The 27,065-nt window shown below is 40.9% G+C and overlaps 1 protein-coding gene across 1 annotated transcript in view; it reads left to right on the top strand.

The window, feature by feature from the left end:
* The window catches only part of LOC119478426 (matrix metalloproteinase-17-like), a 98,889-nt gene that overhangs the window by 39,878 nt on the left and 31,946 nt on the right, over nt 1-27,065 (top strand). The window contains exons 2-3 of the mRNA XM_037753153.1: nt 12,786-12,918; nt 13,894-14,029. Of these exons, the coding sequence (XP_037609081.1) occupies nt 12,786-12,918; nt 13,894-14,029 (269 nt within the window). The remainder of the gene's footprint in view (nt 1-12,785; nt 12,919-13,893; nt 14,030-27,065) is intronic.

Here is a 27,065-nt window from a genome sequence, read left to right as displayed (position 1 = left end):
ACTGACCATACACGGTCCAGCCATATAATCAGATTTGACCGAGTCTTGTTTTGCTGGTAAATCTTCTCAGCCAACAGCAAACTTTTCCTCCAGTTTTGCTCCACTTTGGTTTGGTCTTTTTTTCCCCCACTTTGCCCAGTTTTCTGTCATTTCATCCTTATCTCATCCCTAACCACCCTGCCATGACAGTTAATGGTAACACTTGAGCAAACGTAGCAAACAAAGGCAGCGAGGGAGAAGACTGCTAGCAAGCAAACACTGGTGTTAACAAACCATTCTTTCAAATACTTAAAGGTACAGTGTGTAGGATTTGGGGCCATCTAGTGGTGTGGTTGCAGATTGCAACCAACTGAGTACCCCTCCACTCACTCCTTCCTTTCCAAGACTGCGGTAATGTGAGCCGAAAAAACGTGGAAACGCTGTTTGCCGCGCTCAGAGGCCATCCTTACCATAATAACACTACTTTAGGAAACTCAAAATCCTACGCTTTTGATTGGCTCTTCTCTGAGTTTACATGTTGATCTGCTCTTAAAGGTTACTCCTACACTTTGCTGTAAGGAAAGTGTAGGAGTACCAAAGTCGTTTGATAAGTTTCCAAAAGCATTTTAACTCCTTAGTTGGATCTTTAGAGTGTAACCTAAATGATCTTTATAGTATAAAAGAGCAATGGAAACGGTCGCTGGATGAAGGCTGCAGTCATTCAGCTCAACTTCAAGTCTTTTCTGTACTGCTTTGTGTTAGCACTTTACTGCTTCATAACCCTTCAACAGGCAGGAAAGTAAAGGTCTGCCTTTGTCCCCGAGGCATTACCGAACAATGTAAACACTGAACCGGCCACTGCTACTTCATCAGACGTTGAGAGACAGTGAGGTCGCCGGGTTAAACGTCTCCCGGTGACTCATTTGTTGTCAATAAGGCTGAGGTTTAAGGGGCTCAGCAGCTGTTCACTGGAGAAAAACAGAGGGAGGTTTTGTCAGACAAGCAGGGAGGATGAAACAGATTGAGCTTTATATAGAGGCTGAAGGGATGGCAGTGGTGAACTTTGACCTTTTGGGGGGAGAGAGTTCGTGCCATCTGACAGGATGTGTTGCATGACGTTGGAATGACTTTAATCAGTAACAGGAGGGTGAGGGAATGTTGAGTTCAATACAGAACGCTCTGTTCAGGGGCTGTTTATAGGCAGTCTTTGGCTTCTGTGTCTTTCTGCCTCAGTGTCCACACTATTTTTCAATTCGCTCATCTTTTTGGTGGAGTGTCACTCTTATTTTTCATCAGAACAGGCCAGCGCATATGAAGCGTCGCTCAAAATAGGCAGGGGGAAAGGATACGAGTCCGTGGAGAGAAGCAGAAGGGAAAAACTGGTAGTAAAAAAGAATAAAGGGAGTGAAGGAAGAGACGGAGAGATGAGACAAAACAAGAAATATCTACTGTTGCCGTTTACCTGCTGGAGTCCTCACTCTATAATAGGATTACAGTGACCAGGGCTCCCACATTTCAGAGCAAACAAATTTTATTTTCACAGATAATGTAGCGCGAAATAGAACAAACAAAACCTCAGCTGATTTAATACCCAATTTAATAGCCATTGACGATTTGTTTGAGTATGTGAGAAAGGCTGAGAATGTCTGCATGCGTATGTAATAAAGATTAAATTATAGCAGGACTAAATTGAGAATATTGTATGGATTGATTTTCACCTCCTATTATAAAGAAGTGTGGATGAAATACAAACTGGATTTGCTGTTTACTGGAGCGGAGTGCTTTGGAGCTTTATCAAAGATTTCACAATTGTGTTATACACTCTGGAGACTCACTTGTTGCTTCGCTTTTTCTGGGCTGTTTGAAAGGTTAAGACCTGAACTGACGACTACGTTAGTTCCAGTAATGTCTCTGGGTAGTAATGTCTCTGGCAATATCCTCTAATGCGGCAGTTCCTAACCTTTTTTGGCTTTCCACTTTTAAGCAAAACAATGTCTACTCGCAGCCGCCCTGTCAGGCTTGCATAATGTTTAGTGATATCCCCTAGAAGAGATGAAACTATCCAGTATTTCTGAATAAAAGCAAACATCTTTTCTCTTTTTCTTACTGCAACTTGTGACCCCTCATTTTTATCTTGCATCCAAAACAAAAAGATTCCAAGGTATTCTGGGTCCTGAGTATGATAAAAAAAAGTCTTTAATATTGCATGGCTGGCTCCAACATTTTGGCTAAATGTCTTGCATCATTGTTTTAATTCATAAAAGTGTGGATGTATACGCAATAAATATAGCATACCACTTGCACATGTTACACTGTAAGCAATGGCATCACATCTATATGAGAGATGCCAGAATCATGCTTCCTCTAAAAGTATGGTACTTGCCAAAATCTAAAATAAATAATAAATGGCTCGATGGATAGATACATAAATAAATAAATATGCCATTAAATGTACCAAAATAATATTAAAAATAAATGTAGGCAGTCATTAATTGATCAAATTAAAAAAGGAAAAAATAAATACATACATTTAATAGTTAATAAAAATTAATAAATAAAAGGGAAAATTAAATAAAAAAAAGTATACTTTATAGGGGAATTAATGCAAAGATGAATAAATAAATATTAAAATATTAAAACAGAAATATCAATTTATGTCACATTTTATCAATAAATTAATGCTTACATTTATTTTTTTCATATTATTTTGCTACATTTAATGGCGTATTTATTTATTTATTTATTTATTTATAGAGTCATTTATTTATTTTTTATTTTGGCAGGTTCCGTCCTCCATATCCAAGTGCCTCATGCCTTTTTTCTATATTTTAACATCATCAATTTTCTGGAAAGTTTAACATTTTGACTGATCATACATCATCAAAGTACTCTGTGTTTACAGGGGTTAGTGCTAAGGTGGCAGTATCCTCAGAACTCCTGACGAGTCAATTTCTATAACTTTCCGAAACTGACGATCGAACATTCATATCCACTTTATCCCCATATTTAAACAGTATCAGCTCTCGTCCCTCACTCCACCTTCCAGTGAGGCCGGTCTGAACAACTACCAACACTTCTACCGCCTGACGTTGTCGGGTAACACGTCGTACAAACTACTTCTTCTCACTTTGCCTTTGTGAGTGTACATGCTGTTGTTGTGCAATTGCATATTCATCCTGCCTAAAAATACAGGCATGATAAATAAGCAATTATACATACCCTAACCTGTTTGGGCTTTTGTGTTTGTGCAGTACGTGGCTGAGTACCTAGCAGGGTATTTTACACCCACCTGGTGAAAAGCAGTGTATAATTAAAAGTGTGCTATCTCAGTGAAGCATTGAGCAGCATACATGGGAAATATAATGATCTTATATAATCATTATCATTATCAGTACAAACTTTGGTGTATTGGTAAAATAAGTGATTCTAAACAGGTAGGGTACCTGTTTAGAATCACTTATTTTACTAATCCTTCTGTGTACCATTGCATAACAGTCTAATCTGAGAACTAAGTGGTTTGATGTGCCGCACCTGTTGGCACATAAACGATGATAAATACGACCCCCTTTACATCTTGCATTAAAATACACCTCATATCCAGATATGATTTAACTAGTGAACTGTATGAAGAGACATAAAGTTCACTGTTCACTTCTATATTAAAAACTAATATTGCAATATCTCTCGTTCTTAATTTAAAGGGACTGTTTGTAACTTTCAGAAATGCTTGTTAACAGCGACCCCTGTGGCCGTTAAGTCAACGAAAGTCAGCGTCGGGATTGCGCTTTCTCGCTCTACATAGACATGAACGAGCATCGCTCAAAACAGCGAGGCGACACACGTCAGCTGAAACCACAATATCAGTATATATTTCACCTGCTTGGCAGTAATGTTAGCTGACCAGACGAAGGTCTCTCCATGAATCACTGCTGATCCTAGTGTTGGCTTTTCCTGCTTCAGAGAAACGTTATCGTCTCCGACCGCAGCCGGAGGGACACGACGGCATAGACGCGCACCCAGTTAGACGCAATAACGTTACTCGCTGCGGAGCCCCGTCACTTCACAAGACACGGGAAACCTCTGTTGGTCTGGAGGAGCTGCAGCAGTTATTTCTGCACAAACGTCCACTGTACATTCACTAGATATTCTCAGAGCTACGAAGTCTTCTGCAGTGTGGAGTGTGCGTGCATGAATGTGAGGGTGAGCGAGAACCAGCGCGGCGTGTGAGTGAAGGCAAGCACGCAGAGGAGCAGAGTACAGCAGAGACTCCAGTCCTGGAGACCAAAACTACGGTCTCCCCCTCATACTACAACCGCCGCCAACACTTTTTTGCAAGACTGGCTTCACTATAACCAAGAGGTTTTGGTGCTTCCATGTAGTTTGTGTTGGAGTCTTGTCTGAACAGCATAGCCACACATGAGTGCGAGCGCGCATGGGAAACCGACCCGGTAGATTTATACGTGTAAAAGTTACAAACAGTCCCTTTAAAATGAAAAAAAAAGGGTTGTTAAATACATTGATTCTGTTTATGTGTTCCACATTCTCTCATCGTTGCAGAAGTTCCTCTGTATTCTGCTTCATTTCTTAATGAAAACAACTGGGGGAGATCAAAGTGTCTCATTAGGAGGCAGATACAAATCTCACAAAAATCAGCAATATTTCAGACAACCACTCTCAAGGCACAGTGAATGCAGAGTGAGTTTCAACCAAATTATTTTAATGTTTTATCCTGCAAATAAACAACATTTAGTAGTATTCTGGTACTTTTTCAATAGAGGCTAATTACTGTTCTCTAAGTTCAACCAGTTTCCACATACCTCCTCACAGTGCAGGTGATGCTCATATCCAGTACGAGATGTGTGTCACCGTGTCTGCTATCTTTACATCATGCCACATCACATCCATCCCTACCTACCTCGTCCGTCTGTCTGACACTCACTCTCCATCTTTGTTCTTGTCTAAGATCTTTGTCCATCCGACTCTATGACGAGCGATAAGGAGGTCCAGCTGACAAGATCCGCCTCATGTTTCTGTCTCTCAACTGCTCTCTTCAATCAGCCACCCTTCACAACCCTTTTTCTTTTCCTTTTTTTCCCCTTTGCCTCTAGGAGACTGATTAAAATCATGGTCACTGACTGACCTCATGTCGAGAGGGAGAAAGAGAGATGGTATGAGGGAAGGATCTGAGGATGAAATAGAAAGATTGATTATCTTTGTCTTTGTAATTCAAGTTTTTTTATAATATTTGAGTAATATGGCCAGCAGAAAGACTCATTCTGAAAAGTCAAGTCAATGCGGAAGTGCCTTAAACTTGCATTCTTTCTAATAGCCAGCAGGGGGCGACTCCTCTGGTTGCAAAAAGAATTCTGATTGTATAGAAGTCTATGAGAAAATGAGCCTACTTCTCACTTGATTTATTACCTCAGTAAACATTGTAAACATGAGTTTATGGTATCAAACGGTAGTTTCCAGTCTTCTTCAATACAACATGATGTTCATTTAGTAAATTATGGTCCCATTTAGAGTCAACTAGACCATAAAGCAGGGTATGCTTTAGAGCGTGGCTACCTTTTGATTGAAACATTACTACCACAGCATTGTCTTGTCTAAGAGTTGTCCATGTTTTCGTTTTACAATTTGAACCCTTTCACAGGGTTTTCAGCTCATGAAAGATACATTTTGGTCGCCTATGAATGTCTTATTCAGCGTTCAGTTGTTCTTCGCTCGTGTGGTTCCAAAAAAAAAACAAGATGGCGACGGCCAAAATGCCAAACTCAAGGCTTCAAAACAGTAGTCCACAAACCAATGGGTGATGTCACGTTGACTACGTCCACTTCGTATATACAGTCTATGAATATAACATAGAAAAATGACCTAGACAATGTGTGCAAGAGACAAAACCAATGATAAATTAAATATATAGTTAAATGACATTGATCATGTGACAATTATGGCAGTTACACCAATCAAAGGACGCTGCCGATTTGTTCTCCATAAAATCCACATGATCTTAAATCCACATGATATGTAAGATGCTGTTTAATGGAGATTTCTTCTTTTCTGTCTTCCTTTTGTAATATCAATAAAAAGCCTTTTCTGTGTGGCTACTAGTCTTCTAAGTATTGGTTAATGTAAAATATGTGTGAAGAAATGCAGTTTCTGCTAAATCTGACACTTTCTATTCGATGACCCCCTCTATCTGCTTCTGTCAAGGAATCCATCCATCACTACATTAAAATATCCTGTTACGATGATTGGTTCCTCCATGCTACCCAAGACTCTTGTCATTCCTTGTAAAGATTGGTGCGTGCACAATGAATTATGAAGCTTTAACGTTATTATCAATACCTGTTATTCTGCCAACACTTTCATCATTAAACTCTAAAAAAAAAAAAAAGAAGATTAACTTATTGTGTTTATAAAACTTCAGAATGAACTATAAAACCACCTTCTTATAAATTGAAACGCTTTCTTGGTTTTAATCTAGTTCTACTTAATGAATTCCACATTGGGCTTTTTCTCTTTAAGATATGGTGAATCTAGTATAAAACCTTAAACTTTTAAATGTGTCTTTTTAGTACTCTCCCTTTGTTGGCTTGTAAAGTGGCTGTTAAAAAGTGGGGTGTTTTTGTCCTTCATATAAAACACTAATCTCGGTCAGTTTGAATTAGGAAACATGTTTTTTTACACTGGAAAATAGCAATGAAATGATCGCAGGAACTTATAAAACCAGTCTTGCGTTAGAATCCAGCCACAACACTCCCCTTTAATTGATTCAAGTCTCCGTAAAAGTTGGTATTAAAACACACCAGGAGATGCAGCTACTTGTCAAACACCGACCCGCTGTCCTCGGATGGAGTAAGGCCAAAAGGAATCATGTGAAGCCTTTGTGTGTGTGCTTCTGTCTTTTTTCTTCTTTTTTTTCTTTGGTCGATGTTATTCATGCAGCTCATGCGTGACGCACATTTACACACTCTCTCTCTTGTGGTGTGTGAAATCATAGTCAGTGGTTTGGTTTGATGTTTACAAGGCTGTACAACAGAAGGCTCCCTTGAGGATGAGCAGATCTTAAGACTCGAGAAGCCCTCCTCATCAGAGGTCTCCTTCCATCTCCCACTGTGTCTTTCACCATCTTCCCTTTTTTTCCATTCCCCAAACGTCTTCTCGCACCTTTTTTCGTCTGTGTTGTGTCTCCTGTGAGCGAGGTGTTTTGTGGGGTTAAGTTCTGACTTTTATTTTGCTTCCACGTACTCTCGCTCACAAATGCATGCTGACACTCACTGTACAGTCACCTTCCTGAGCAGCAGGTGGTCCTGACAGGTTAGTCTAGATGGATGAGTTTGGGATTCTTGACAGCGTGGAACAACAACCTTTGCAATGACCGCAATGACGTATTACTTTTTAATAAACAACCCAGACAGAATGTTGATATAGGCCGATTCTGCAAACTCCAGTTTGTGTTCAATGACAAAGTTTTTAACACTCAGTGCCATCCTTTTTTTTTTTTTTGTCTCGACCTCCACACTCTTACTTTGCCGCTTTGTTAAATAAAGGTCACTCTGGTTCCTGCATCGAACGCTGGCATTGGGCGTAAATTGAGCACTGCGGAAATGTTGAACATGAAGACAATTTCTAGGGGTGCTGGACTGCTCATTCTTGGCATGAAATGTGGTATAGATGTTCATTGTACCCAGAGGAATTGATCCTGTATTGTGTAGGGTGAACTTCTGACCTTCCATCTATCACATTCAAGGTCATAAGGTTGACATTGTTTTTTAGTGAAATGTCCCAACAATTATTTGAATGGATATCCTTAAAATTTTTAAAATTTGTAATTACTTTGGTTCTCATGATTTTTGATATAGCGCAACCAGCAGGTTTAATTTGTACTTCATTGATTTCTTTGGTTTATGACCAAATGCCAGCAAAACTAATGACATTTCCATCAGTCAAGGCTTTGTGTTTAGTGCTAATTGACAAATGTTAGAATGCTAATGTGCTAATCTAAAAGGTGAACACAGTAAACATTACCTGCTAAACATCAACATGCTAGCATTGTCATCATGAGCATGTTAGCATGCTAGCATGTTAGCATGTTAGCATGTTAGCATGTTAGCATGCTAGCATGTTAGCATGTTAGCATGCTCATGATTGTTGAAGAACATGATTGTTGAAGTTGAAACGGAATCAACTTTTGGAGGGACGCAACCTGACCTCACGCTGCGGTGGCCAATCACATAACCGGCAATCCAAAGCTGTACAACCCAGCCATGAGGTCACAAAAGACATTAATCGTCACAGTTAATGGGCCATTACAGTGACTCTCCCACACAGCCCTATATGCCTGATTTGGTGTGATCGCAGTCGTAGTTCAACCCAGGCAGCAACCTCCGTTTCTGAAAGGTGCAGCCAAAGCGGAAGTGCCTCAGAGTTGCTTTCTTTCTAATAGCCAGCAGAGGGCGACTCCTCTGGTTGCAAAATGAAGTCTAGAATGAATTGTCTAGAAGTCTATGAGAAGATGACCCTACTTCTCACTTGATTTGTGATTGATAGGTCACTACCATGGCGTTGTCCAGTCTGGGAGTTGTATGTGATTTTGTCGTAGAACTTTAACCCTTTCACACTGTGTTTTCAGTTCATGAAGTTAGTCCACCCTCTTGTGTCACTCCTGTTTGCAAAAAACAAGATAGCGCCGGCCAAAATGCCAAACTCGAGGCTTCCAAACCGTACTCAACAAACCAGTGGGTGACGTTACGGTGATTACGTCCTCATCTTATATACAGTCTATATGGTTCAACCCTGTGCTGTCTGGAAAAGGGCAGCAGGTACCAAAGTACTTTTCGTAATTAACAACTTGGGACTCACAATGATGTGCATATTATACAGAGACAATTTTACATAAACATAGTGAAATGTGTTTTCCGGGGTGCCTGGTTAGCTCAGTTGGTAGAGCAGGCGCCCATGTAACAGGCCTCAGTCCTGACAGCGGTGGCCCGGGTTCGAATCCGGCCTGTGGCCCATTCTGCATCCACTCTCTCTCTCTCCCCCCTTTCCAAGACTCTATCCACTGTCAATAAAAATGGTAAAAATGCCCCCAAAAAATAACTAAAAAAAAAAAAGAAATGTGTTTTCCGAAATTAGTTTTTCTTTTCTTAATGTAGCAAAAAAAATACAAGAAGTGGTTGGATGTAAGCAGCCAGTTTTTGTCATGTGTCAAGGACAATTATTCCTCTGTTTACACAAGTGTGACACAAGAAACTCTTAACACCTTGAGCCAGTTGTTTACTTGTTTGTCAAATCAGCTGTTATTTGGTTCTGCTCCACAGCTTGGACAAGACACAGAAAGAAACTTTTATGCCGACCACAGCAGAGCAACTGAAACACGACGGCTTACTACTGTACAAAGCAGATATTTGGTTGTTCAGAAAAAGAGCTTGCCACAGTGGCAGCAGGCTTGGCAGAGTTTTCTGAAAACATGCCTCTCATTTGCGATACAAGAGTATGGGAATACTGGAGTGTTGCACCTTATTTTGTGCCATGGTTTTGCTGTGTCATTGAGTCTTAATAATGCGTGATTAAGAAACAGATTTAGAGGGAATAAACTCACAACTTACAGTACTTTATGGATCATTACACCCAGTCTAATTATACTCAATAGCAAGTTACCTAGACTGGATTGTGCTTTTTAGGAGAAAGCAGTGATGATCTTTAGTTTAAATGCAGCTACGGCACTCAAACTGCGTGTTTGTATTTTATTTTATTTCATTCCTACTTACTTTAACTGATTATTTCCCCACTTAGTATGTCCATAAATGTTCCGATGCATTTCCGCGCCTCATGTAAAACACCTTTAATTGCCTCTGTGCTTGAAAGCTACAGCGCATACTGCCTTTCCCTTTGCTGCTTTAAAACCGACAAAGACGGCACTTATGATTGATGCTCTCTTAGTGGATTCAACACCGACGTGTGTGCAGAAATTGCTCAGTTGTAGTGAAGAGGTTCCCTAAGGCACACAAGCCTAGTGTGGTTGTATATAGTATTTTTTTCCTTTTGCATTTGTGTGAAACATAGAATCAATTTTCTGGGTATGCAGACCCTAGCTGGTGTAACGTCCATGTTGTTCTTTGCTTGACCACATACGGGGAAAAATAATTATCTAGCAGTAGCTTCTACTACAAAGGGCTAGGTTCAAGAGATGCTGAATCTATAGCAGCTGCAGGGCTGTTATTCTGACCCTGTGCAGCGACTGCCCTGTGGACGGGAAAGAGACTGACATGAACACTTCACAACCGGGATCAATATTGCTTGATATATATATGTTTTTTTCTTTACATCTTGCCAAAACGTTCAGTATGCTGACACTGAAAAGTGGGTCGAGTGGCTTCTGAACCTTAAAGTGCTTAGCTAGAACCTCCAGCTCAGCATAACCTGCCCCAGAATCCCAATGCCTTTGACCCAGACCACGCATGCACAACATGTATCAAGCTGAGCCTTTGATGCAGTTCAGACTCCACAATCTGCCGTTTCTTTCCAGTTTTCCTACTAACACATTTTATTTCATCATTATTTATTTATTTTTTTGCTCATCTTTCTAACCTTTTTTACAGCTGGATATGTGATAATACACTTGAATAATGCCCTCATCCACCTGTTATATCTAAGCCAGGTTGCAACCCACCTGGCATGAGCGCAGATGCTCCAAGCACATCATAACATAGACGGTTACTTCAGTTTTATTAGTAAATGAAAAGAGGCCCGTCTCCGTGACATTTATCAGGACATTAATATACAAGATGGTGTGTATAAACACAGGGAGTAGTTATTATCAGATGTATAATATAATGCAGTGCTCATCCATTGGGTTTACGGTAAACAAGATCTTAACTCGAAGTTTATTGTCAGACGTTACTCACATTATTAGCCCTCTGCTTTCTATCAAACTTCTTCGAGCACTGTTTTTCTTTCTCATAATCCTGGATGAAACTTTCTCCTTTCTATTAAGTAAAGCCATGGATGAGAAAGCAAATACCAACTGTCAACAGACAGCTTTGCAAGAACTAAAGCCAATTATTAAGTTAATGGAATTTCCCGAGTGTTGTCAATCGTGAACAGTTGCCTTGCTATCGATCTGCGTCACTTATCTCTGATGGGCACTGATCAAAAAGCCATTAAGAAGCTGATGTGTCAGACTGTCTATCAGATCATGGAGGGGGGGAGCTGAGCTATATGGAGGAGAGAGAGAACAAGAGACAGCAAGACAGACAGAGAGAGAGACTGTATTTATAATTATTGACTCTGAATGAAAATATTTCAGGAAATTAATAGTTCCAACTCACGCAGGCGGAGCCCTCTGCTGGACTCTATAGGTAATACTCCTCTCCAATCACAAGCACGCATTCGCCCACTGAAAATTTGCATAAGCGTAGCCGGCCAATCAGGACGTGCCTACCCGAATACATGCGGACCCCACACTATAAAGAAGTAGATTGGCTGCGGTGACTAACCTCCAGCCGGTCAGGATCAGTGTGGTTGGGTCGACGTTGTGTCACGGCAGGGCGTGCATTCATTGGCCTGCGGGAGTTAAAAGGAAGGTTACAATATTGTAACCATAGTTCCATAAGCACAGGCGGAGCCCTCTGCCAAGGTGGCCCTGTCAGTCCTACACCACTTACTGAAGAGGTGTAGGATGACAGACAGTGAGCTGCCTTATATACTTTGGGGTCCGCACTTATTTGAATAGGCACGTCCTGGTTGGCCGGCTACGCATATGCAAATTTTCAGTGGCCAAATTTGTGCTCTTGATTGGAAGAGAGTTTTACCCATAGAGTCCAGTAGAGGGCTCCGCCTGTGCTTATAGAACTAGGGTAACAATATCTTAACCTTCACTTTCACTATCAAATTGACACAACTTGAATATGAATAAAATATCTTAAACCACATTGGCAACCAAAGGAAAGACTCTTCCGCACTAATTACTTTTTTAACAAAACTTAATATTGTGTCATGCATGGAAGAGTCATTGAACTGTCCAAACAAAGTTTGCAAGTGGCAAAAACAAGCAAAAGCAATCCAGCAGAAATCAGAATACGGGGAGGAAACTGATGAAAAGGGCCTTTTTTTTTTTTTTTTACAGAAGACATTTTGACATGTCAGAGAGGGGAAAAGCACAGGTGCAAATAATGATCATACTGGAACACTTGAATAGAACAGAGCCATTGTTAATGATATTAACACTTCTGCTTTTTCTACTTTGACAAGTCCAAATGTCTGCTGTGAGAAAGACCCACAGAAATCACTGACAGACCATGAGTTTCTTCCTCCAATTTTCCCAGAAGCTTGTATTCCTGATAAACTATTAAAAATTCAGTTCACACCAAATGCAGAAAATCAATTTGTGAAATTAAACATTGTGTATATATTGTGTATTCACACTTATGGTATGATTAATTTAGCAATCTCATCCGGTGTTTGCATTTGTCTCTGCGGTGTGTGATGATTTTGACTAATGCCTATACAGTATGTGTATGTGAGCCATTGGAAAGCATGGTGTCATTTCTATACAATATTGGATAACATTGCAGACTTACCTTGACATAACAGGAAAAGAGCAGGTGTCACTAATAATGTTACTCAGACATTCATTCAGACATAAAGCTCCAGAAGGTACATGTGTGCATAGACACACAGTATCCACAGACAGTAAACATGAACAGGTGTCAGAGCTTCTCAGCAGCTTTGGGATACTTGGAGTCCTTGAAATGCCGGGGATAACCCTTGAACTCTTGTGTCTGCTGTTTCCCCTCAAGGACTGGCTGAGTAAATTCGGCTACCTCCCTCCCCCTGACCCAGTGACTGGTCAGCTCCAGACCAAGGAGGCCCTGACCAAGGCCATCAAAGCCATGCAGAAGTACGGCGGGCTGAAGGAGACCGGAGTCTTAGGTATGTGGCTGGGTGCGATTGCGGTGAAAGGGGAGGATTAGGTTTGCACTTTGAATGGATGGATGGATGGAGGCACTGTGTGTGTATTTACATCCTGACTGCAGTATGTGAGAGTGAGAGAGTGACTTAAAAGTGTACCTGGGAGGAAGAAATAGATAAGGTACGCCCTACAATATAATGCAATTCAAACACAAAATATGGCTTTAGAAACCGCCGCTGAGTTGAGTCAATCATTCTGACACAAACAACCATTGAACCATTATAAAGGTAAAATGTATTTCATCTATTTGTATTGAATTGCACAGATGCCTACACACCTTGAGACACCTTGTAAACATAAATCACACTCGCTGTCACATAAACACACAGTAGAATGACAGTACCGCATGCTATGTGATTGATAATAGTGGTAGCGTAAAACAGTATATTGATCAGTATATGTTCTGCTCTTGTACACAAAGAGTACACACACACACACACACCGCTTCTACAAACAGTATCATTCCCTATCATACACACCACTACTCCACCTCACATACACAACTGTAGAGGGTAGAGAGCATTATGCTGTGTTTTTGAGACAGTGGTAGGTGTGTGTGAGCAAGTATAATTTATGGCCCCGACCGCAGTGTGGGAGAGGGAGTGTGATTGTGCATGTGAGAGGGTATATCGTACAGAGCATTTATGATTTATGGCCTGAACGGACACTCATAACCTCCTGCACAAGCACATATGCATGCATATGAGCACATGCAGCATGAGTTACAGCTACTGAAACGGCCATTTGTGCACAGATGTTGAACCCAAAGTGGTGGATGTCTTCCACTGCGTTTATGTTAAACACATTCACGTGTTTAAGTAAGTTCCAGCTGTCATAAAAATAAGTAATGATTCACGATGTTATATTAATATTAGGTTTAAATGAATGCTCCTCCATTAGTCCGTATCACAATTATCTCTCCTCTCCCCTTTTAGACCCAGCCACGGTGGGTCTAATGAAAACACCCAGATGTTCCCTGCCAGATGTCTCTGAGGCGGAGGGGACAATGGGCCGCAGGAAACGAGGCTTGAACCCGCAGAACAAATGGAGTAAGAGGCATCTATCCTGGAGGTAGGCATAAATGTAGCACACAATCTACTATTCGACGCTATTAAGGTTATTCCTCAAAAAAATAAAGTCAAGATTATTCACCATTTACACCTGTAGTAATGCTGAATGCTGAAGGGTGCTTCACATAGATGAGATCATTGAGTCAATGGAAATGTGTCCAATTCATCCTACTACAGGCTGGAGGGAACGGAGCACTAAGATTATGGATACAACGGATAACCATCGGAAATTGGCCGATTGCTTAGCCCCCAGAAGGGCTGTTTGCGGTGTTGTCGAGAACCGCGGTGTGGCTGCTTGTACCCGCCGAGTGTGAAGTAGATCGGATGAGCTGTTCTCGAGATATGCGAATAACACGCAGACGGACAGACAGAGATTCCTGGCTTTATAGTTAGATGATATTGTACAAGTACATACTACAATGTTTCAGTGTTTGTGTTTTAGCATAGCTCAATCTGTGCCTAACACAATTCTGTTCAGTTCAACTTGGTACATCACACTAGCGCAATACACGGAGCTTGAAGTCATGAACCATCACATTTTCACAATTTTCTCCTCCATCTGTGCACCCTTTGGTAGATTAGATTAGGCGATTCTTCCTCAAGGCGGAAATCGTTTGGTTTCTGGATCAGTTTTGGCTCAGATGAACAGCATGAAATGCACGGAATGTTTTTTTTGTTTTTGTTTTTTTGCACACAGACCGTAATTGCATCTATGCAATTATACTCCCGACTCCAAAGTCATTTGTGTGATTTCTAAAGATAAGAGGCCTCATCACAGAGTCAATCTGCAGTTTATACTGTATATGATGAAACAATATGGTCATGTTAAGTGCAGCTGGACCATCTGTCAGGGATACAGCTTAGTGTGAAGACAGCAGAGGAATAGGCAGTGAAACATATGGTTGGCCTGTGCTGATTCACACACGCTGTCGGGGTTGATTCAACAAGAAGATGATCTAAGCTGGTGTGTAGGACAGTCTGTGAAATGTGGTGTGTACCCATACGGCAAATAACAACAATGTACACACAGTTGAAGCAGCAGTATTTAGAATTGGAGCAAATATGATTAAACTATATCCTGACAGTAGTGCATGAGACAGGTAATCTGAACAAAACCATGTGCCTCTGTGTCCTCCGGTGTCCTCCGGTGCTCCTAATGGCATCTGCAAGATTTGATAGACCGGAGGAAAACAACCAATCAGAGCCGAGCTGGAGTCTGCCGTCTCTGAGCAGCTTTGAATCACTTACACACTTCGATCAAATGGTCAAACTAGGCAGCGTTGATCAAATATGAATCAATATTCTGTTACTGTAATGCCTATTTCTCGCATAAAATGTTTTCAGAAACATCTTGTAGTGTACTGTTTAGCTGTAAAATGAGAAAGTTTGTGACCCAGCAGCCATGTTGAGATCAGTTGAGGGAAATACCAAGCACCGCCCACCAGCTGGAGCTTTCTCATTTTACAGCTAAACAGTACACTACAAGATGTTTCTGAAAACATTTTATGCGAGAAATAGGCATTACAGTAACAGAATATTAATTCATATTTGATCATACATACATTCTCTCTCTCTCCCTGCTTTTGAGAGGTGTTTTTAAGGTGCTTTTCAGTCAGTCAGCATGACAGTCTTGCCACAACTTTTGATAAAATCTCCCCACTGTTCTCCAAGAACTGGACCTCTTCTCCTCAGTAGTCTTGCTCTGTTGTTGTAGACTAGTCTACTTTTTGAAAACTGATTGACAGCTGTGATTGGCAGCTGCTCTGAGACAATCATCCCAATGCGGTCTGTGCCTTGTTACAAAATCTTGGAGGCGCACGGCTCGGTGCTCAGACCTTCCACGCACAGTCGCCCATGCAGGCCGCAACTGCGCAATATCGCCACGTAGACGGCGCTGACTGACTTTTTAAAAAATATACAGTTGGTCTATGTCTCATATTTCATTCATTTATGTGAAGAAAATGAAATGATATTGTTATTTTTTAAAGTTTTGATTATTATTTCAGATATAAACGAGACCTGGGGGCGGTGAAGACCCTGAACACAAGCTATATTTTCAGAGCCTTAACTCTCTGCTAAACATCCTCGTCCTGCATTAGAAAAAAGAACGCAGTTAAAACAACCAAAGAGCTAATAGAACAATGGCCAAGCATCAGAGAGAAGGAAACAAAGAAGCCTATTAAGTATGAATGATTGTTAAAAAAAAAAAAAAAAAAGCAATGCAGACAATTGTATTAAAACTCCCCAAAAATAACAGGAAAACTCATATAATGTAACTCAATATTCACAGGAAATAATCCAAATTGCTCATTTTACAGAAACTCCCTGCAGTCATTATGTTCACTATTTGGGTTAATTGTTCAGTTTATCAGTTGTTCTGCACTGTTATTGTTATGCAGTGAATATAATATGAAATATCCATAAGAATATATCACTTAGTGAGGGGTCAGGTTACTCAATGACAGCATAGCATTGCCAATGTGAGCATGTTGGCATTTAGCTCAAAGCACCACTGTGCAGCCTCACAAATGCCGCTACCATTGCTAAAAAAAATCCAGTGTCAGCTGACTTTTCAGTGCAATTCAGTCACAAATGTCTGCACGCACAGTGATCGTTGATCAGTTGCCCCCTCATAGTTTATCCCAACAACAAGCACAGCTCTTTTTGCTTGTATTGATTGCTCAAACATTATTGGATGTAAGTTTTGCAAAGTTTATAATTGCGCTTAAAAAAAAGCACCTTAGGAGAACTAACAGCTGCAGAAAATGAGACATTTTGGGCAAACACACAAACAAAAACCTGAAAAAGAAAAGTGAATTTTGTGATACTGTATGTTAGTACCCACAGCGCCATTCAATACTGCTCTTCAAAACACAGTAGGACTCTACAGCCATCCTCTTTTTTTCAGATTTATTCTTCTCCTCTCATTGAATGCTAGTGTTGAGCCATTTTTCCACCAAGTGTAAGTGGTTAAATTGCCTTAGTTTAGATGAGGAGCCAGGTGTTTACCGCTGACAGGTCAGCGCGGCGGCTCGGCTCAGTGGGGTGTTGCTTTGCCAGGAGCTGCAGTGTGTACCTGACAGCAGGAACACGCTGAAACATAGGCTGTCAAAGCCTTGGCTATGCTTTCAGAATATGTGATGCTGCGATATTGTTTATCAAGAAAGTGAAATATGGTTTGAAAGTGTGTACACAGTGCCGAGAATGCGCAAATCAAAGGTAGCAGTAATCTGTTGGGTGGACACGTACTAGTTAAACAAGTATTTATGTACCTGAGGAAAGCCTTTAGGCTATTTCGGCCAAAGTTAAGGAGAGTGAGCACAAGGGCCCATATGGGCCAAAGCAAACCTGCAGAGCAATGATGACCCGAGGAGGCTAATAGATCTAAGGTAGGGAGGAAGAAGAAGCGAGATGCGGAGGGAAAGCAGGACATCAGGGCACTGGAGGATTGAAGAAACAGGTCGATAAGCAGGAAAGATGGGAAGGCTGTTGGAGCACGAGGGAGTGAGGGGGCTGCGGTAGTTATACTGCAAAAGCAGGACAGAGAATAAAGTATACACTGAGAGAAGATGGTGAAGATGATCAGGCAGCAGGATGAAGATGAGTTGTATAATGTTAAGCTCCTTTCTAAGAGAAACAAATACTTAAAGGTGCTATTGATAACATTGATAACATTCAGCGACAAGATGTCGCAGTCTCCGTCCCCCATTCCATTGCATGTACTTCACAACAAGTGGTTGCCAGACACTTCCCGTCAATCTCAAAAATTAAACATTTTTTCCACACTAACCGATGACCCAGAGATACCACGTAATACCAACGTCGTTTAACTATTGGCTCACAAGCCTTGTTACAGCCGGGACAAACTGGGAACGTCAGCAGCAGCGCGTTGCGGCTGCGGAACCTGTTGTTTTTTTATTCCGGCGTCCATGTTAACAGGTTAGAGCAGCCACACAGCCCGCGTGAGCAGCGCGGCTCAGGCACGGCTCGGCTCGGCTGTGTGTATCGGCTGCGTCTCTTCTAGAGATTTGAGGTCTGGAATATTTTTACCCTGAGCCACGGTTTATAATGACATTAAATGGCCATTATGAAAGGCAAACTCTATGTAGAAAGAAAGGGCTGGCGGCAGCAGCCCAGTAGCAGAAACGCTGCTGCTGTGGACACCCCACGCGTGAGATACGCAGCAGTTCAGCGAGGCAGCCGCCATGCACTGCTGATGTGCCCAGTGTGGCCCGGGGCTAAGACGTTGGAACCAAACATCCGATATCTTCCACAGAGATAAACAAAACATTCATTTGACCCACCAATATTTTTAAAATGATTAATTCACAATCATAATATTTGTTTTCAGGAAAATCCATATTTTTATTTGGCACCCTTCTAAAAGCTCTGTGGATGTGTTATGTTTGTTTGTTTGTTTTAATATCCGTCGACATAAAAATGTTATCAATAAGACCTTTAAAAAAACATGTATCTGTCTGCTTTTTTCGACTGAGTTTCCTGCGCCACACTGGTTTGCAACAGGAGACGTAACAGATCAGACTGCAAGAGGGATGAGTTCAGAGGCCTGGATGGCTTGTCACCGGGGGGCAGGATGGTTATGGCTTATTGATAACATTATGGTGACTCTTGTCCCCTGTGGCATTGTCTTGTTGAAATAATCCCCCCGCATCCGCCCACTGGAGGCCTTCAATGAGAGATACAGACTTTTCTTTAAGGGTCAGGATGTGATTACATGGGGGCTCTAATATAAGGTCTCAGCTGACCTTGAAAACCGAGTGGCAGCAATCCAGCATCGCACTGAATCGAAGCTGCTGTACAGAGTCAACATCTGCTTCAGGGGAACCGGCATGCACGCCGCTGCGAAGACCTGCTGTTTTATGACTGGAACATTTTGCCTTTTCTCATCACTGGCTCTCTCTTACTCTCTCCGCTTCTCACTGCCAACCTTATACTGCCCATCACACATCTAGGATGCCCAGAGCTTGGCCCCACTCGTCTTTGTGAAATAAGGCAGCCTGTCTTTTTCAGTCCTGCAGCGAAGCCACCTCTGCCTCGCAGCTTTCACATTTGTGTACAAAGAAGCCAAGTTTTTACTGGAAATTGAGATAATACAGTACAGACCTTGTGTCTTTTAGATTTCTTTTCAGCCTGGAGCTCCTGCCAAGGAACAGATGGTAAACTTACAGTGCTTTTATTACAAACACTTGTGGATCGTTTGTTGATTTCCGATCCAGTCGGATTTTGAAAGCTTGCCATATGGTGTGGTTTATCAATAAAAGCAACATAGTAAAGCATTGATATTCTATACAGAACCGCAGCCTCAGGAGAGTTGGGTGTAATTTAATGAAAGCATTTAGTTTAATGTGGAAAATGTATGGCTACTTGTTTGCTTCTTTATTAGATAGGTATTTACTGTGATATTCGGGTGCTTAACTAATTTGTGGGGTGGAAAATTATCACTTACTCAAAAAACATCCACTGTGCAGACTCATACAGAGTCTTACACCTTCTGCCTTCCATTGTATCCAGTGCCTTTATTCAGCTCCAAGGTCCCTGTATTGTTGACACCACGCAGAGAACATTTACATTCATCCGCAAGAGACCAAGTACTGAGGTACTGAATTGTGATCAAATATTTTTACGCCAGTTGAAAGTTCTTTAAGAGGGAAAACACCTACCTAGTCTACTGAATAGGTATTCACTTAGGACTGTGTAGGTGTTATGTTCACCTTAGGGTGTCAGTCAGAACACACAGTACTATCAGATAACTCTTCTTTACTGACTTCAGCTTAACACAACAACACAGTATTTACAACCACTGAGGCTTATGGGTGTCGAGTTGAAGGATGCATGGCGTATAACAAGAACAAATACAAAGGTGCCAAAATATAATGAGATTTTAAGTAAGCAGATATACATAAATAAAAGGGGAAAAAATTAAAAATCATACATGTTATTCCTATGGTCTAAGGGAGTGTTCTGAGTATATGGGAACATTTTCTTTTTCACAACTGAGATCACTACAATAGAATAAAGCTCATTTGGGTATAAAAAAGAAAACATACATTATGTGGGGCACCCTTTAGCATTTGTACGAGACGCACCGGGCTTTCAAGTGACTACAATGAAATCCATCCGTTTCAATATTAAACGTGCAGAGAAAGTGGTCGGGAAGTATGGTGGATGGGTCCAACAAACACAGGGCTTTCATCCAGGAGACCGTTGTTGGTGTCCCGTGCGAGGCCAATGTATTGTTTCGCGTTAAATTTCACTTTCACTTTACAAAGTAGTCATTTTAAACCAAACCGTGATGTTTTTTCTAAACATAACAAAGTCATTTTGTTGCCTAAACCTAAGCAAGTTTTTTTGTTTGAATTGATAACGTTAGCCACGTGTTTACTGCAACCGTATTTAGACGCGTTGAGCAACCTAATGCGTTATAAAGTTAGAAAAAGACGCCAAGGGGTCCTGACAAAGCGTCAGTATGTGACGAGTTGGGGTAAGAACGTGTTGTCCATGGTCCATTTGGCTTCTTTAGCTTGTCATCCATCACTAACTAGGATAATTGGTCTCCCCACCAACCTTGCAAAGCTAAACAATAAGGCCATTGCACGCATTGTAACCGCAATAGAACAGGACATTACACACCCACTCAACCACCACCTCACCTTACTGCCCTCTTGGCACAGGTACAGAGCACTGAGGTGCAGAAAGGCTTGCTTTAAAAAGAGACTGATCCCTGCAGCTCTAGCTGTCTTAAACAAAAGGCCTCGTTGAGTAGACCTGAGTGTGTACTGATGTCTGTCATGTTGTTACTGTTGTTGTACTATCGTATGTGTTATTGCCTTATGTGTGCACTGCTGTGGAGATGAATTTCCCCCCGGGGACAATAACGTCTAAAGTCTAAACATTGTCCAAATCAGCTTTGGCATAAGCAAGCCGCACGGCGAGTAGCTCAGCTTCTGTAAACAGCCTTTATGAAATCAAACATTATACCGTGAAAGGCCCAATAAATGTCCCATTCAGTCAGAAATAACTGGTTTTACTCGCGGTTCAACTCACAGTATATTGCACTGAGCTCTGCTCTGCCGACGTGCCTCTTGCTACGTCTATTTTTTAATGACTGCACAGCTCCATGCGCTCAATAGCACATTGCACAATTTGCCACAAGAGGGCACTTGGGTCAACAACCTTTCTAACAGAGACACTGAAAATGTTTACATTTTCTACAGTTGTATTGAAGCAGTATCCTAATATAAAAAAGCAACATATTGCAATTGGACTTTCGAAATAATATTCATAATAGTCTGTAATGGTGAAACTAATTTCCCTCCTCATTACATATTTATAACATTTTCATCTGTCAGATGAGATGTAAAACTCCCTATTAGCACACAGTCACTCAAGATCCCAAGTCGCCACAGCCGTTTTATTAACGTGATATCTAGAAGGTTTATTAGGTTACCATAATTTAGTTATACTTGCTCATATTCTTGTCATTACATTCATTGTCTTGACTGCTGGGAAATTCATCTCACTCTGCTCCAGTGCAATAAAAAGGCAACCTATTGATTTTAATTATTATATATGTGCATTAAAGGCCCACTCGTCCTGACCCTCCATTGCATCAGCATCATGTTTTTTTTGTAGGGAGAATATGAATAGGCTGTGTTATGGTAGACAGACATTAATTTGCCCAAATAATGCATGACACGTAAAATGCATTGCAAAACATTCCCCTCCTCTTATTGATTTAAAGGTAAAAAAAACAAAAACATTTGTCTCCAAAAGCTGTTTATATCCATTTAATGGCTTTCCTGTTCTTACAACTCTGCGAATTGAAGATTAGCTTTTTAGACAAGGGAAATTAAGAGAGACTAACACCTTCAATAAATCCAATTTCTCAGAAACAAGCATACCCTTTGTGAGAAGAAGTCAAGTAATCTATCACTTTTAAATTAAAAAGCATGCTATTATCCACATTCTGATTACCTCTTTTGGCACGGTATTTGCAAAATATATGTTTTTGAAATTACAAACCTCATTACACTTGACTTATTTTGTACTTGCCTTAGATTGTCCAGTAAAAAGAAAGACCATGTTACGATTGGATCAAACCAGTTGCGACGCCAAATTGGCCAGGGGCGTAGAGGCGTAAATTCTGTCTGTCTGTCCAAGCAACACATTGCCAGGAAAGGCATTATCGTATTGCGGTAACCGGTAGCTGGCCGTCACTCTCATCTACGTGATCAAATCGGCTGACGCTACAACTGTAGCGCACCCACCTACTGAAATTTATGGTAAATACAGTGAAACAGAGGTGACCATGGATGTATAAAGAGAACGGAGCTGGTGGGGAGAGCTAGCGACGGACTTGGCAAAGTATATACGTGTGACTACGTCTGGTTTTCAAAATAAGGTGTTAACAAAGGGAACTGTATATACAAAATACATGTATGGAAATAAAATTGATTGGATTATATTCACCAGAAGTATAAAACATTACAAAGCCCTTATAAATTAGAAAGAAAATACCCCTTCATTGTGAGGAAAATTTCTTTATTCTTTGATTTTTGGGTTGTTGGAAAAAGTTTCATAAATAATGCCTGACAATGACTGATATATTTGACATCAGGACAACTCTGACTGCATACATGCTGAAAATCAAACATTGTAATGCATGATATTTTTCAAATTAAAAATCCCTAGAAGTGTATGGTTCAGCTTTTTCTCATGATCTAGTTTAAAAAAAGTTATCAAAAATTGCATAAATCATAATATCGAACCGCAATACTTATCGAATCGGCACCCAAGTATCATGACAGTATTGAATGGGGTGATAGGTGTATCGTCCCAGCCCTAGATAGATATAGCTATGAATAGTGTATGAGACCTGAGGTCTAAACACTCTATTTCCCGCTACAGTAGGCGTCTCCAGGATCACATTTTACCATGATGACACACACACAGACTCACAAGGTGAAAACAATACCAGCGTCGCTGAAGCGGACGGTAATTATATACCAGTCAGCGAGATTACAAATAGGAATTGATGTTGTTTTGATAATCAAGGGCATAGTTAATAGTCAGGTTTACATTAAATGAGATTTATTTTAATGCATAAATAAGTGTAGTATCATCATAAATACTGTGACATTGACTCGCACATTTCATCAGTTTGCTTGCTTACTCTCATCCCTCCTTCATGCATCAGCCTGTAACAATGCCCCTTTCGCTTTCCTCCTCTTCCATCCTCTGTTTGTCAGCTAAGCACCGTAGCCAAAGATTCACAGTCTGTCCAGGACTGCCTGCTCAGTGGTGTCGGGGTGTGCTTTGATGTAAGCAGTTCTTTATGGAGGTATTATATTTGATTGATGTGAAAATGTCTGACAGTACACTCTGTTCTCAGATATTTATTTGTGAGTCAATGATGCACACTCAGAAGCCCTGCCGCTGCTAAACAGCCCTCAGCCACTGAACCGGTGATGACTCCTGCTTTATGCTGCAGCCAAAAACTCTTGCATCTGCACTTTTTTTTCCCTCCAAACTCTGCTGGCTCATGTGCTTATCACTTTCTAAATGCTCGTCAGTCACGGTCATGAAATTTGAAGAAAAAATAAACATCCACGCCGTGATCACACAGCCATCCGCTTTGATCAGCCACAAATGTATTCTTTTAGAGCTGAGCTGAGAAAACCACGTAATGATATGACATGTGACTGCATTAGTCACTTTCTTTGTTCTGACTTGTTTCCCACTGAGATGACAAGTTCCACTCTAAACATACAATTTAACATATTAGGAAACATATAGTACATTTTCTTGCTGGAAATGAAAGAGGATCAATACCACTCTCATGTCTGCAAGCTAAATATAAAGCTAGAGCCACCATGCAATTAGCTTAGCTTAGCATAAAGACTGGAAGCAGGGGCAAACGGCTAGCCTAACTCTGTGAAGAAACTCTGTCTTGGTCCACCTCTGTTATTTCCTCACATATCAAACTATTCCTTTAAAACAGTGGTTCCCAAACTTTTTCATGTCAAGGACCACAAAACGGACACAAATTAGACCACAGACCCCCATTTGATACGATTTTGTTTTTGGGTTCCCCATCTGATATGATTTTTGCTTTTAGATATTTTATTACAGACGGTGTATTAAACCCATGACTAAAATATTGATACCTTCTGTCATTGGGTTACTTTTGGATAGAATTATAGTGAAAGTAAATTATTTCCTTTTTTGCTGGGGACCCCCTAGAAACCCCTCAAGGCCCCCTCGGGGTCCCCGGACCCCACTTTGAGAATCACTGCTTTAAAGGACCAGTATGTAACAATTAGGGGGATTTATTGGCAGAAATGGAATATAATATTAATGAGTATGTTTTCTTTAGTGTATAATCACCTGATAATAAGAATCGCTGTTTTTTTGTTACCTTAGAATGAGACGTTTATATCTTCATACGGAGCGTGTCTCCTCTCCACGGAGTCCGCCATGTTGCAACAGTATCCCAGAATGGACAAAACCAAACGCTGTTAACTTTTTCTGTAGGAGTCGATAACGTTACGCGCTCCTCCCGTCGCCGCCGCCTCACCACTCACTTCCCACATATGCACACACTCTAAGCACTCTACTCTCTCAACAACTGGATCTAGAGTGGACCATTTACGTTTTTCGCGTTGGCCATCATAGTAATCCTACACGTTTCCGCATACGGGGGAAATTGTAATCTGCCTCTTCACTGCTAGATACCGCCAGATCCTACACACTGTTCCTTTAAGTACACCGCCATGATCGAAATGTTGCATTGGATAGATGATGCAGTGAGACTTTTGACTTGGTTCATACAGTATATGACCAGAAAATATATGTCAATTCAGAAAGGATAATTTGATAATGTTAATTTCTTAGAGCATTTTTATTTCATCATATTCTCAAGTCATAATCTCACAATCACATCTTGATTTATGTTGGTCAAGATTATCCTTCTGGAAAAAAAATGTCATATTTGAGTCATGGCATATTCAACATATTCAATTCAATTACTCACTGACAAATTACCTTGTCATGTCAGGTAAAATAATACATTAAGGTTGATATAAGGTAAATATATCTGCTCAGTTCACCTGTAGTTCAATGTGGTTATTTTTTACATTAGAACATTAAAAAAAAATGATTCTGGTGTAGACTTGAGGGCAAACTGATTAATAAACATCAGATCTCACTACAGTAGGTTGCCTCATCAAAACACAATCAATACAGTTGTTAAAATCAAGGTGTAAGATTGACAAACTGACAAGATCCCAGCCGTGCTCCGTGAGGTTAACCAAATATAAAGGATGCACCGCAAGGGCGTGCCACTTGGTTCATTTTCTATGCACTTATAGTCTCCTTACGTAAACACCAGCAGTTCCCTGGGGCTCCGCAGTTCATCTGAGATGCAGGGCAGGAATGTTCCGACCTTGGCGGACCTACCTGCAATTACATTCAAACACACTCGCGAGCCGACACATAATGGATGCACACGCACACTCGCGCAGTGACAACACCGTGCACTCAGCCTCTCCATCTTTCTCTCTCATCAACATTCCCCCAAACACACGCAGACGAACACAACCGCCCACCCTCGTCCGTCTGAATTAGCACTAATAAGCAGGTGAATTGTCTGCGGAGGTTGAGCCATTTGCAGCGACCTTGGCTAACTGTGGTTTGTAGGGAGGGTCAGTCGCTCAGGCAGTATGAATAAGTGGACTGTGTGGGCACATTGTTGTGAACAAATCAACGCGAGAGAAAAAAAATAAAAATCATGCACACCGCAGGTCTCCCCACAGAATAGTCGATCTGATTAGATTTTGAAGTGACTAGCTGCATAGATTTTCATCTTAATGAGGTAAAACTCCTTTCCAAGCTACTCCCATCTCATTCCTTCAAGCTAACGTTGCTAATACCGCCCATGTGTTCTGTGACAACATGTTGACATAGACATATTTGCTAATTAATGCATTAATTAGCTGCACTAATGAACTCATTCGCATCGCTGGGTGTGTTAAAGACACCGTGGTAGCGGCAGAACAACAGGCAGCTCAAGTGTGCAGTGAGGAGCAGGAGAAAATACCAGCTAATACAGGCTGAAACTGTGGATGTTAGCGAGCTACCAAGATGTCCTTGAATAGACTTCATTGGAAAGAAGTGATGTGAGAGGTTCCTTTTTGTAATACGGGCTGATCAGGCTCACCTCCATTAGTGTTTTCATACATTTATATACTGAATCATGAAAGAATGTTTATAGCACTACTTTTCAAAGCTTTCTTATGTACAGCAGTAGTCACGACTGTAAGATGGAGAACCCGATTGTGGTACCAAATGACTGAATATAGTCTGCAAACTTAAATCTGCAATTACCATGACAGCACTGACATATTATCACCTTTTTGCTATTAGTTGCCTATTTATGCATTAAGTAGACACAGACAAATTGTGTCCATCTGGGAAATGTAAGTCCAATATTCACTCTCCTTTTAGGTCTATTTTGTTTTCCACCAGCTCCTGAGTCTCTTTACATTAGTCTGTTTTTAGAGCTGTAAGAGTGAGCCAAAACTGTAAAGTTGCAGATTGGAAAAACCAAAAGAATGAGCTGAAAGACGTTAAAATGCCGAAAGCTGAAAGACGCTAAAATGCTCCTTAGACCTGAACTGCAGAGTCGGGTGAGAATTATCCGTGCGTTCATCTCTGCTAGTGACTCCTTTCACACACAAGTAGTAATTTCAATTATTCTTCACATGCATATTGATTATAGCTGCTTTAAGTACCCATTCAATTATAATCTGCTTTATCTCAAATTTGAGGAATAGCGTTTTGGATTTTGGACTCTGGTTGTCAGCCACAGTCTAAGGATGTCCGCGCATACTGAGTGCAAAAGTTTGAGCTTGAATGTCATGTTCGGGTGAAAAAATGAAGAGTATGTTTTGCATGAAATTCATACCATAAAATTGGTTGTTCTAGGACTTATCGGGCCCTATTCAAACAATCTACAG

Source organism: Sebastes umbrosus, chromosome 19, assembly GCF_015220745.1.
Source record: "Sebastes umbrosus isolate fSebUmb1 chromosome 19, fSebUmb1.pri, whole genome shotgun sequence".
NCBI classification, from domain to species: Eukaryota; Metazoa; Chordata; class Actinopteri; order Perciformes; family Sebastidae; genus Sebastes; species Sebastes umbrosus.
The sequence above is the reverse complement of the archived record's forward strand: the minus strand, read 5'-3'. Positions and strand labels throughout refer to the sequence as shown.